The sequence below is a fragment of the Lynx canadensis genome, chromosome C1, assembly GCF_007474595.2.
Source record: "Lynx canadensis isolate LIC74 chromosome C1, mLynCan4.pri.v2, whole genome shotgun sequence".
Taxonomy (NCBI): domain Eukaryota; kingdom Metazoa; phylum Chordata; class Mammalia; order Carnivora; family Felidae; genus Lynx; species Lynx canadensis.
Window position 1 is genome coordinate 51,750,479 of NC_044310.1, and position 14,034 is coordinate 51,764,512.

The 14,034-nt window shown below is 38.3% G+C and overlaps 1 protein-coding gene across 5 annotated transcripts in view; it reads left to right on the top strand.

Annotated features, from left to right (window-relative positions):
- ALG6 (ALG6 alpha-1,3-glucosyltransferase) overlaps nucleotides 1-14,034 on the top strand; it is a 66,594-nt gene that overhangs the window by 42,413 nt on the left and 10,147 nt on the right. For all 5 annotated transcript variants that reach the window (XM_030324690.1, XM_030324691.1, XM_030324693.1 and 2 more), the window contains 3 exons: nucleotides 1,169-1,254; nucleotides 3,360-3,444; nucleotides 7,574-7,644. In XM_030324690.1, the coding sequence (XP_030180550.1) occupies nucleotides 1,169-1,254; nucleotides 3,360-3,444; nucleotides 7,574-7,644 (242 nt within the window). The remainder of the gene's footprint in view (nucleotides 1-1,168; nucleotides 1,255-3,359; nucleotides 3,445-7,573; nucleotides 7,645-14,034) is intronic.

Here is a 14,034-nt window from a genome sequence, read left to right on the forward strand (position 1 = left end):
CTCAAAAATAAAGATTAGAAAAAATTTTAGAAAACTCAGGTCAGAGATTCATGTAGCTTGTACATGGCAGAGCTGTGGTTTGAATTTTGAAAATTGTGTTCCTAACTTCTTTATATTTCCTCTAACCTTAAAGCCTATTTAAAGAAAAGTTTAATTCTCCATCTAAACTGCTTGGTTATTTGCCTTGTTTCTATTTCAGAAATAGTATTTATCATGATAATTATAAAAATGAGTATCATAATGTTTGATGGGGTTGCTGGTCACCTCCATTCACTTGTCCTCAAAATCTGAAGAGTATTTTCTTTGATCTGACAGAGGGAAGGAGGGTGGTACAGTTGTCAGTGATGGTTACTTTCTTGATGTTATGCTTACACAGCTGTGGGTTAAGCAGCTGTGTAGAGGATGGGTTTCATGAGCAGAGAGCTGTAGTTACAAATTTAATTTTGAAAGTGATCCTACCACAACTGCTAATGTCTTTAAATGCCTTGATTTATTAGCAATTAACTCTTGTCATTGTTAGTTGCTAGTAAGTTATACTTGAGATAATTTCAGGTATGTGATAAAATGGGTCAAAATGTATGTTCTATAAATTAGGAAAAAAATAAGATTTCCTAGAAAAATTTCCAAAGATGAATAAACTTCAGTATTTAGGGATCGTGTACTGTTGTTTGAAAAATAATGAACATTTCTTGGGAATGTCTAGATTATGGTTGGCTAGTGATATAGGTCAGTTTGCATTGCAAAAAATGAAGAAGTTTTGTGTGTATGTGTGCGTGTGTGTGTGTGTGTGTTCCATGGAGAGTTTAATCAACTTAGTTATAAGATTGTGAACAAGAGCTTCATGTCTCAAAAGTTTAGAGTTTATGGGCTGTACCTCGTAGAGTTTAATATTTCTTTCAGTTATATCAGAATGTAAAATTTTTTTAAAAAAATATTTATTTATTTTTGAGACAGGGAGAGACAGCATGAATGGGGGAGGGTCAGAGAGAGAGGGAGACACAGAATCTGAAACAGTCTCCAGGCTCTGTCTGAGCTGTCAGCACAGAGCCTGACACGGGGCTCGAACTCACAGACCGTGAGATCATGACCTGAGCCGAAGTCAGATGCTTAACCAACTGAGCCACCCAGGGGCCCCTCAGAATGTAAAATTTAACAAATCTCTTTTCAGGATAAAGTAGCCAATATTTGGTGCAGCTTCAGTATCTTTCTGAAGATCAAGGAAATTTTGCCACACCACTTCCAGATAATAATCAGGTAAGAGATACAAAGTTTGTATATAATGTTATATAAGCTTCTCTCTAAAAGTGTTATGATAATAACTCATTTACCTGACATCATTAGGGAATGAGATGCTTTACATTAGTGAATTTTCCACATAACATAAACCTATCGCTCTACACAACAAAACTTTTATTTGCAATATTTTATGTGATAATCTTTCTGGATTGTTACCTACTTCCCTCCCCCTTAAACAAAGTCTACTAAATAGGATTAAACACTGTTTTGAAGAGTCATGATTTTCAGTGGTGTATATCAATCTGGGTTCAACCAGAGAAGAATCAGTAGGAGGTGTGTGGGTGCATGTGAATTTATTACAAGGCTTTGGTTTATACAGTTGCGGGGTCTGACTGAAGAGCGTGGAAGTCCACAAGGCAGGCATTCGGGAAGGAGTATCTAAAGGGGAAGGAAAAGCAATTCAAATCCAGTTGCTCTTTGGAATCTGAGTTTAGAGAAGCCCCAAGCCCTCTTTTCTTTTTAATTTTTTTAAATTAGTATTAATTTAATCAACATTTTAAATTAACAGTAATTAACATTAATTAACATTAATAAAAATGTTAATTTATTTATTTTGAAAGAGAGCGCACAAGCAGGGGAGGGGCAGAGAGACAGAGGGAGGCTCTAGGCTCTGAGCTGTCAGTACAGAGCCTAGTGTGGGGCTTGAACCCACGAACCGTGAGATCATAGCCTGAGCTGAAGTCTGTTGTTTAACTGAGCCACCAAGTGCCCCCAGGCATAAGCCCTCTTTTAAAAGTCTTCTAGGGGCACCTGGGTGGCTCAGTTGGTTAAGCATCTGACTCTTGATTTTGGCTCAGTTTGTGATCTCACTGTTGTGAGATCAAGCCCCATGTGTGGAGTCTGCTTGGGATTCTCTCTCTCTCCTTCTCAAAATAAATAAACATTAAAAACACAAGTAAAAGTCTTCCAACTGATTAAGTCAGGCTGTTCAAGAATCTTAATTTTGATTAAGTTAAAAATCAGCTGAATAGGGACTTTGATTACATCTGCAAAATCTCTTCCCAGCAACACCAGGATTAGTGTTTGAATAACTGGGAGAATGTGTATGTGTGCATGCTACAGAATGGGTGCTGCCTCCCTCTGTCCTCTAGTTCTTTTGAGAATATCCTGTGTAGCCCACTGTAGGAGGAAGCATACTAGAGAGCGAATTCAGGGAACTGTGGTTCAGCTAATCCAGGTTAACAACGCCACAAAGCCACCAATGGTGGGAAAATCAATTATTGTATTGTGTTGTAATACTTGTCTTCAGGGCTTGCAAAAGCTGTTTGCCTTGGTACTTAATGACTCCAGATGGCTCTACCTTTTGAGTTCCTTTTCCTCCTTGCTCATCAGCCATTAGTAGGAGAGGCTCTAGCAGTGGCCCACTCCCTTTCTAACTTGTTCTTTCTGATTTATCATGGGCTTGAAAATCAGGTAGTTAACTTTTGTGAGAAGAGGGCCAGAGAGATTCTCTTGCGAGTAAATGTTATGATTGTTTGTATTATATATTGTCCCTTTTATACCTGGTTGTGTTTTCTTAATTTTGAGTGTTTGATAATTGACTTTTAGTTACCTGTTTTTTGATTCTTTTCTATAAATAACATAAGTATTGTAATGTTGTTTTCTGTATTATGTAATCATGTATATATTAAAGTGGGTAAATATTTCAGTGCATGGATTTTATTTAAATGTTATTTGGTTTTAAATTTAAATTTTAATAAATAAAAATGGGAGTGCCTGGATGGCTTAGTCGGTTGTGTCCAGCTTCAGCTCAGGTCATGATCTCGTGGTTGATGAGCTCGAGCCCCGCATCGGGCTCTGCTGACAGCTCAGAGCCTGGAGCCTGCTTCTGATTCTGTGTCTCTCTCCTTCTCTGCCCTGCCCCAACTCATGCTCAGTCTCTCTCTGTCTAAAAATAAAATACACATTAAAAATTTTTTTAAATTTTAATAAATAAAATATAACTTTAATTTTAAATCAACCTAAGTTGGTAAGTAATGTGATCCTTATATTAAAAAAATATTTCCTTGTTTTAGATACTGCTACCAAGAAAACAAATGTTTTATTTTTATTCATTTTTTTAGCTTTTGTTTTACATTTTTGAGCCTGCTTCCTGCATGTGTAAAATTAACACTTCAGCCCTCTTCCAAAGGATTCAGATTTACTCTGGTAAGTTTCTTATTACTTTAAATACTTAATTCTTGCTGCAACTGATAATTATTTTCTTGCTCTGAATGGGACTTACTGGACTGAGAAATAATACATTCATTTATTTGGTGAGCATGTATTGAGTGTCTGACATACTTAGGTGCTAGGCTGAATAATCAGAATCTTTCAGTTTAACTCAACAATTATTTAACTTCTGCTTTGTATTAGTCAGTGAGGGAATACAAAGAAGAAAAGAGTGGTGACAGACATGTTTAAATAATTATGCTATAAAGCAGATGTTATTAAGGTCTATTACACATTTAGTGTTGTAATTGGGAAAGGGAGATACTACTTTGGGGTCAGATTAAGAAAATTTTTTTTAAGTTTATTTATTTATTTTGAGTGAGAGAGAGAGAGAGAGAATATCCCAAGCAGGCTCTGTGCTGTCAGCTCAGAGCCCAATACGGGGCTTGCTCTCACAAACTGAGATCACGACCTGAGTCGAAACCAAGAGTTGGATGCTTAACTGACTGAGCCATTCACATGCCCCTGGGGGCAGATTTTATTTATTTATTTATTTTTTTTTTAATTTTTTTTTCAACGTTTTTTATTTTTTATTTTTGGGACAGAGAGAGACAGAGCATGAACGGGGGAGGGGCAGAGAGAGAGGGAGACACAGAATCGGAAACAGGCTCCAGGCTCTGAGCCATCAGCCCAGAGCCCGACGCGGGGCTCGAACTCACGGACCGCGAGATCGTGACCTGGCTGAAGTCGGACGCGTAACCGACTGCGCCACCCAGGCGCCCCTGGGGGCAGATTTTAGACAGCTTCTTAGAATAAGTGGGATTGAAGCCAAATTTTGAAAGCTGGGCAAGATTTGAAATAGGAGGAGGTTATATAGCAGAAGAGAATGCAAGGCAGGAGGAAGAGCTTACAGATACAGAGGCGGGAAAGGATAGGGGATGCTAATAATGGTTATTAAACAATGAAAGGTGTGTGTGTGTGTGTGTCGAGGTTAGGAGAGGATATAGTGAGAGATAAGAGTCAAAAAGGATCAAACTGGGTAAGACTTTGAATGTTGGATTCAAAAAGTTGGAGTTTGATTTGTGTGCCAGAGGAGCCAAAAGACATCTTTGAGGAGAGTGGACAGATATCTGTTTTAGGAAGATGACTTGTGTTAGTTTGAGGATGAATTGGTTATATTTCCTACAACTTAGGATGTCTCTGAATGGGTTCACAATATCCTCCTTGGCTGTATTTCTGTAGTGTTTAAAATTTTGTTCCTTTGTGCCTTGATCAATAAAATGACATTTTATTTATTTATTATTTTTTTAAGTTTATTTATTGATTTTGAGAGAGAGAGAGAGAGAGAGGGAGAGAGACAGCACGAGCAGGGGCGGGGCAGAGAGAGAGGGAGAGAGAAAGTCCCAAGCAGGTTCTGCACTGTCAGTGCAGAGCCTGTCACTGGACTCAGTCTCACCAACTGAGATCATGACCTGAGCCAAAGTTGGACACTTAACTGACTGAGCTACCCAGGCACCCCTATAAAATGACATTTTAAAAATATCTTTTTAAAATACCAAGAAAATTTAGTTTATGAAAACAAAAGTCTTAGTGGACTTATCAGGAGACAACAATTTAGAAATTATGGTTTCAGTTTGGGGACTGCCACTTATTTACATTGCATTTTGAAAACAAGCCAGAACATAACGGTAAATACTGCAAAAGTATGTATGAGTACCACAGTGTGAAAAGGATGGTTTCATTTCCTCTTTGCTTTTTTATTACCGTTTCATTGACAGCTTCTCTTGTTTCATTCTGAGAGTGAATTCAGCATTGTAAGTCATCGACAGTTAATATTCTATAGGATTTTTAGAACAAAAGGAATCTGGTTAGTAATGCTCTGATGTCTTCAGTAGGCTTAACTTGAAATATTTGCAGGCTTACATGAGATTATGCTATCTTTCTAAGAAATAACATACTAATAAAGGTAGATTTCACTGATAAGCAAATGAAATTTCAGAACTTAAGTAACCGTAGCAGTGTTAGAGGTAATTACTTTTAGGATTATAAGCCAGGAAAAACATTTTTTCCCGTATTTTCCTAATTTTTTCTTATTTTCCTAATTCCTATTTCCTAATTTTTCTTATTTTCCTATTTCTGTTTGCTATTTTTTTAAGTTTATTTATTTATTTTGAGAGAGAGAGAGAGGGAGGGAGGGAGAAAACATGATTGGGGGAGGGGGAGAGAGACAATCCACTTGGGATTCTGACAGGCTCTGCACTGTCAGCTCAGAGCCTGATGCGGGGCTCAAGCTCACGAACCGTGAGATCGTGACCTGAGCCTAAATCGAGAGTCGAATGCTTAACCGACTGATCTACCCAGGTTCCGCTGTTTGCTGTGTTTTAATACAAGCCACTATGTTTAAAAAACTAAAAAAGATTTATATTAATGACTTCTGTAATTTTATTTGTGTTGATGTTTTGAATTTTTACTGATTACTTCTGAGAACTTTGAAATCATTTCCCATTATAATTATTTTCAAGTGTATTCCTTTCAGTAAAGATTGAATTATTTCTCAACATAAGTCTGTAATTGAGGTAATTGATAGTGTGAACACTAATATATCTATATCAGCAAAGTGATTGTCTTAATTTATTCAAGTAGTATTTTTCGAATGCCCTCTAATGTGTGAGGAGGTCCTTTTCTAGGTACTGGTGTGTAAGTGAATGGCAGGTAACCTCCCTGTTCTCTTAATTGGGGTTTTTCATGCTAGTGGCAGGAAAGGATAAGCAACAAAATAGATCTGTTAACCAGGAAATATCTGGGAGTGATTAGGATTATTAAGAAAATAGCATTAGGTGAAAAGAGTGCTGATGGATTTGGTTAGATTGAGGTAAGTGACATTTTGAGCCTAGAACTGAATGGCCAGAAGGAGCCATTCACAAGATCTGTGCTCTGACTTGATAAAATGTTTTTCTTTAAAGCATGAACACATTGGCATATTTGGCACATAGACAGGTATGAAATGGCTGGTATGAAGTGAGTGAGGGAGGCAGTAAGAAATAGGCTGGAACAGGAAGGCAGGACCCATATAGGAGTTTGGATTTCATTCTTAGTGTTCATGGGAAGCTACCTGAGCACCTTAAATAGGGAAATTTACATGATCTGGTGTGGTGGCTGAGTGCACAGTGGACTGTGGGAGGCAAGAGTGTAGTTACCAATTAGGAGGCTGTGGCAGGAGTCCAAGAGAAAGATGAGTGTGGCTTAGACCACTCCTCTGCCACCATCAGCAGAGGGCAGTGGAAAGAAGTAGGTAGATAATGTATTTAGAAGGTGGTGTAGATAGGATTTGCTCTGGGTTGGATTTGTGTAGATAGATGTCCAATATGCAGATCATAACCTTCTGAAAATAGATCTAGATAATTTTGATTTAAAACCCCAAATAACAAATTACTTTATAAAATATTCAATATATTTTATTGAAATGTACATTTTAAAAACACTAAAATAGATTTGTCTTGCTGGTTTTATTTATTTTTTTAAAAAATTTTTTTTTTCAACGTTTATTTATTTTTGGGACAGAGAGAGACAGAGCATGAACGGGGGAGGGGCAGAGAGAGAGGGAGACACAGAATTGGAAACAGGCTCCAGGCTCCAAGCCATCAGCCCAGAGCCTGACGCGGGGCTCGAACTCCCGGACCGCGAGATCGTGACCTGGCTGAAGTCGGACGCTTAACCGACTGCGCCACCCAGGCGCCCCTGTCTTGCTGGTTTTAGATTTTGAACTTCTTGTCCTTCAATGCTTTTAAAATTTAAATTTAATTTAATTGTTAGAGATTCCAAGGGAGGATGAAGGTATGATTGTTGTGTCTGAAGTATTTAGTAGTCTTGTTTATTCATAACTGAGTCTGAATGAACTTGTTTTTGATGGTTAAGTATAGCTGTAGAATCATTGTTTTTTAATAAATATTTTACTAAATTTGAATAAAATTATGCATATTAGTGTTGTGTAGGTATTTTCTTTCTAGATAGAAGCTACATTAAGCTTTAAAATTTTACTTAAAATGACTTTATTTAGATTCATATTTAAACTGCTGTTATGATTGACAAGCTGTTATATCTCATTCTTCCCCCTTTTTCCTTAAAGGTTAGCTGTGCACTATCATTCTTTTTATTTTCTTTCCAAGTACATGAAAAGTCCATTCTCTTGGTATCATTGTAAGTAAAAATGTTTCAAGTATGTGTTTTATTTATTTATTATTATATGTTTATAATATATACATAAATTTGTTACCTACATATAATCACCTAAGTGACAAATGTTATGTAGTTGGATAAAATTATTCATAACATTGTATTTTTCCAGAATGATTTCTTACAATTTTACTTCTTTATAAAATATAATATTTTAAATTGAAAAGGCTTCATAGAATTATTACTGACACACTTATTTCTGTCTGTTTCTTCATATATATTTTTTATATGCTAATAAAAATATGTCTTCTAAAGAGCTTTTCCTCAGATTGGAGGCTGTTTATCATCTTTGCCTTTTTCATTTCATTCATTTCCACATCTATTCAGTAGCTTTTGTTCTCTGTTCTTTCACCTCTTGAGGGGCTTTCATATGTTGGCTCCGTCCTGTTTCTTTTGTCAAAATCTTTGTTTAGACACAATTGGCCATTCTTAATCAGACTGCTTTGTTTTAAGAGCATTAAAATTTTTTCCTGGTCATCACAGTTCATCATAGATATTGGGTGACAGTGGAGGTATATTATCCCAACATTAAAATAGTGTTTACCCAGAACACATTGGAATACTTGAATCCTGCCCTAGATCAATCCCAGCCTGTGACTCTTCCATGCCTTATCCTGTGTTCGCTAGGTTCCTGTGGAAGAGCCATGGACAGAATAACCAATGACAAATGGAAAAAGTATTGCTTTTGTTAGGTGGAGCTTTGGACTAAGATCTCAGTGCAGAGCTTGCTCTGAGCTGGGCTGGCCTATGTGGAAGGCTTCTTTGCTTGAAACAAAACTATCTCACATCATTGCAGACTAGGAGGACAGCTTAGTGTCATCCTCCAAAGTCTAAACCTGAGTTAGTTCCTACCACTATTAAGTGAGGCTTGGCTGACCCTCCACAAATTCCTGGTGCCAGGTGATGGAACTATGGAAAGGTTTGCTTTCAAATTCCCCAGAATTTCTACCCCATACAAAGGCAGCCCATTCAGTGATCTATAATCTGACCATACATAGTAGCTCTTGGGCCCTGAATTTCTTTTTTTTTAAATTAAAAAAAAAATTTTTTTTTAACATTTATTTATTTTTGAGAGAGACAGAGAGAGAGAGAGAGAGAGAGAGAGACAGACAGAGCATGAGTGGGGGAGGGGCAGAGAGAGAGGGAGACACAGAGTCCGAAGCAGGCTCCAGGCTCTGAGCTGTCAGCACAGAGCCTGATGCGGGGCTCGAACTCACAGACTGTGAGATCATGACCTGAGCTGACGTCGGACGCTCAACCGACTAAGCCACCCAGGCGCCCCGGGCCCTGAATTGCTTGGAGTTCCTGCTCTACAACTGTACTTATGTGATTTATAACAGTGCATGGCTTTAATATAATTTTGATAAAATATTTTAAAGTTAGCATTGAAAGTTTTTCTTGACCTGTTCCTAGCTAATCTATCGCTAAACAGATACATCATTCAATAAATGTTCAGTGAGTGCCTACTGGTTGTCAGGTACTGTTCTGCACACTTGGTATGTATCCATGAACAAAACAGACAAAAATTCCTACGTTCTTAGCGTTCATTCTCAAGGACAGACACTAATAAATAAAAATAAGAAATTAAACAGTGTGTGAGAAGGTAATAAAGGCCATGAGGGAGAAATAAAACAGGATAAGGGAAGTTGGGAGTATTGGAGGTGGGGTTACAGGAGAAGTACAGGTTGTAATCTCAATACAGATAGGTGGGCCTCATTGAGGAGATATTTGAGAGGACTGGAGATGATGAGGAAATTAGCTGTGTGGATATTTGGGATAATAACATTCTAGATGAAGAGAACAGCTTGTGTGAAGGTCCTAAGATGGGAGTATGCCTGGTATGTTTAGTGAACAACAGAATGGCCAATGTGGCCAGAATGGGGTGGTCAAGGTAGGGAGTAATAGAAGGTGAAGTTAAAGAGGTAACAGAGGTATAAATTCTATAGGGCCTTGTAGGCCACATTAGGAACTTTGGCTTTTATTCTAAAGGAAGTGGGGAGCCTTGGAAGGGTGTTGGGGAATAAGCATGATCTGACTTGATGTTTTACTTATTTTTATTTTTAAAATATTTTTTAATGTTTATTTATTTTTGAAAGAGAGACAGAATGAGAGCAGGGGAGGGGCAGAGAGAGAGGGGGAGACACAGAGTCCGAAACAGGCTCCAGTCTCTGAGCTGTCAGCACAGAGCCTGATGCGGGGCTCGAACTCACACATCGCGAGATCTTGACCTGAGCCGAAATGAGATGCTTAACTGACTGAGCCATCCAGGCACCCCTGACTTGATGTTTTAAAAGGATCCACTCTGCTTGTCAAATTATACATATTAAATATGTGCGATTCTTTGTGTATCAATTATACCTCAATGAAGTTTAAAAAAAAAATAAAAGCATTCTGGCTACAGGTCGAGAATAGATTGTATGGAGCAAGAAAACACAGAAACCACTTAGAAGGCTGTTACCATAATCCAGGTGAGAGGTGGTGGTGATTGGGATCAAGGTAGTTATAGTGGAAGAAGTGAGAAGTGGTCATTGTGGATATATAAATAGAGCCAGAAGGGTTTCTGATGATTTGTATGTAGTATGTGAGAGAAAAAGAAAAATCAAAGGTGTGTCAATGGGTTTTGGCTTGGAACTAGAAGGATAGAATAGTGATTGACTGAAGTCGGGAAGAATGCCATTGAAACAGGATTAGGCTAGGTGTACACCTGGTGAGACCAAGTTCAGTGTTGGACAGATCTTTGGATATTGAAGCAGAGATATTGGGTTAGCATTTAGATTTAAGTCTAGGTTGGATATATGAGAGGGGTTTGAGCTAAAGATAGAAATTTAGTAGTTTGTCAGTAGAGAGGACAAAGTCATGAGACTGGATGACATAATCAAAGGAGCGAGTATATATAGAGACAAGAACCAGGGACTGAGTCCTGGGCCACACAATGTTAAGAGGTCTTAGGAGAAGAGGCAAATAGGAATGGTTAGTGATGTAGGATGAAAAACCACAAGGTTGATATCCTGGAAGCTGACTAAAGAAGATATTTAAGGTCATGGGTCACCTATCTCACACCATTCGCAAAAATTAACTTGAAATGGAGTAGAGACTTAAATGTGGGGTGCCTGGATGGCTCAGTCGGTTGAGCATCTGACTCTTGATTTAGGCTCAGGTCATGATTCCAGGATCATGGGATAGAGCCCTGTGTTGGGCTCCATGCTGAGTGTAGTGTCTGCTTAAGATTCTCTCTCCCTCTGCCCCCTGCCCCCAATAATAAAAAAAGACTTAAATGCAAGACCTGAAACCATAAAACTCCTAAAAGAAAACATAGGGAAAAAGCTCCTTGACATTGGTCTTGGCATGATCTTTTGGATATGACACCAAAAACACAAAGAACAAAGGCAAAAATAAATAAGTGGGATGACATCAAACTAAGAAGCTTCTGTATAACAAAGGAAATGAGTAACAAAATGAAAAGGCAGTCTGTGGAATGGGAGAAAATATTTGCAAACTATATACCTGATCAGGAATTAACACCCAAAATATATAAGGAATTCATACAACTCATTAGTAAAAAAAAAACAATTTTATTGAAAATGGTCAAAGGATCTTAATAGATACTTTCCCAAAGAAGATATACAACAGGTACATGAAAAGGTGTTCAACATCACTAATCATCTGGAAAATGCAAATCAAAACCATAATGAGATATCACTTCACACATGTCAGAATGGTTCTTATCAAACAGACAAGAGAGAACAAGTGCTGGTAAGGATGTGGAGGAAAGGGAACTCTACATTCTTGTTGGGAATGTAAATTGGTATAGCCACCATGGAAAACACTGTAGAAGTTCCTCAAAAAATTAAAATATTACTATATATTTTGTATATTTCATATAATTTGAATCATACAATATGTGGCTTTTTGTGCCTGATTTCTTTTATGTAATATTTTCAAGGTTAATCCATGTTGTAGCAGGTATCAATACTCATTTTTATGCCTGAATAATACTGCATCGTATGGATTTACTACATTTTGTTCATCCATGCATCAATTGGTGAACGTTTGAGTTTTCACCTTTTGGTTATTGTGAGTAGTGCCACTATGAACATTCCTGCATATTCGTTTGAACATTTGTTTTCAGTACTCTTTTTTTTTTTTCAAGTTTATTTATTTTGGCAGAGAGAGAGAGAGAGAGAGAGCATATGCGCATAAGGAGGGGTGGGGCAGAGAGGGGGAGAGAGAATCCCAAGTAAGCTCTTTGTTGTCAGCACAGAGAGCCTGATGCAGGGCTCAGTCCCAGGAACCATGAGATCATGACCTGAGTGGAAATCAAGAGTTAGATGCTTAACTGACTGACCCACCCAGGTGCCCCAGTACTCTTGAGTCTATACCCAGGAGTGAGATTTCTGGGTCATATAGTAACTCTATATTCAACTGACTGAGAAACCATGAAACTTCCACAACAGCTATACCATTTTGCATTCCTACCAGTAATGTAATGTATGAGGTTTCCAGTTTCTCTACATCCTTTCCAGCTCTTGTTATTTTCCTTTTTTTCCCCATCCTAGTTGTATGAAGTGGTATTTCATTGTGGTTCTGATTTGCATTTCCCTAATAACTAGTGCTTTTGAACATTTTTTTAAAGTTTTAAAATCTTTTAAAAGTTTTCTATTTTGATGAAGTTCAATTTATTATTTCTTTTGTTGCTTAGGCTTTGGTGTCAAATCTAACAAACTATTGCCAAATCCAACATAATAAAGACTTAGTCTCATGTTATTTCTAAGAATTTTATGAATTTAGATCTTATATTTAGGTTTTTGATCCATTTTGAATTAATTTTTGTATATGGTATGAGATGGGTTCTTTAGGTGAGTTTTGCTGAAAAGGGGAGAAAAAATAAGAGCAACAGCTGTTAGAGAAAGTAGAGTCAAGTGAGGTGTTTTTTTTTTTTTAACGTTTATTTTTGTGAGAGAGACAGAGTGAGTGGGGGAGGGGCAGAGAGAGGGAGGGAGAGAGAGAATCCCAAGCAGGCGCTGCACTGTCAGCATAAAGCCCAATTCAGGGCTCAAACCCACAAACTGTGAGATCATGACCTGATCTCACAAGAGTCAGATGCTCGACTGACTGAGCCACCCAGGTACCCGTTTGTTTTAAGATAGGAGAAATCATGGTGTGGGAATGGTTAGTAGAGAGGGAACATTGATGATAGAGGAGGGAGGTAGGAGTTGTTGGAGCAAATTCCTTGGAAAGGGAGGTGGGATAGGACCTAGAGCACAAATGGAACTGGCATTGGACAGATGCATGAGTTTTCATTTTAATAAATAGAGGGAATAGGGTAGATAGGTACAGATGCTGGGGAGAGAGTAGATGTGATGGTGGCATCTGTGAAAGTTCTTTTAATTGCTTCAGTTTCTCAGTGAAGTGGAAGGCAAGGCCATTGGGCAAGAATGTGTTGGAGCTTTGGGGATTATGAGGAGAGAGAAGGTGTGAATTATTCTAAGGAGACACAGAATGTGAACAGACTAGAGAAATACATAGTAGGTGTTGGACACACTCGAATATCATCATATATTTAAAGTGAAAATAGTGTGGGTAAATGTTTTTCTCAAGAGCAGTTCCTCACTATGTTGGAATAAGTACAAGTGGAGAGTTGGGTCTTTCCAGGTTTATGGTTTTGTCTAGTGAGGATAATGGGCTTGCTCGGGGCTTACGAGTGAATGCAGGGCGGTATTATAATGATTGACCTTAGAATTTAAACTGCTTGGTTAAGAAGGGGGAAAGACTTCAAAGGAGTGAGGCAAAGTGAAAAAAGGTGGTAGGAATAATGGATTGAAAGTCTTGATGGGATAAAAGATTGTTTGGAGTTTGGAGTGCTGAAAATGTAGGAGATAGTGGTCAGGATGCAGTTGGTGGGTTGTGATTATGGAGGGTTTGCAGTCCTGAGTATGACCCTAAGGTGTAGGGATGAAGATGTGATCACCAGAAGAGAGGAGCTCCAGCAAATGAGAAGTCAGGATGTTGGAAGATCACTTATGTCTATGTAAAAATTGCCAGGAATTAAGATGAGTAGGGTTGTAGAGAGTGACAGTGAGGAGTTGAAATGATTGAGTAATGAGGGAAGTGACCTTGTGGTTGGTGGATGGTAACAAAGATGAGGACTAATAGGGATGAAGCCTGATGACATGAGATTCAAAGGTGGAGATTGGTCGGGCGGAGAGAGGGAGAACTGGTGTGAAGAAGTGATAAAGACCGGATGCTATCTCCCTCTGGGTCCATTTGTTTGAAGGCTGTGGAAACAACAAAACAGGCACAGTTGAGAGGGCAGAGGGACAGCATTTTCCTCAGCGGGAGGGAGCCAAGGTTTGT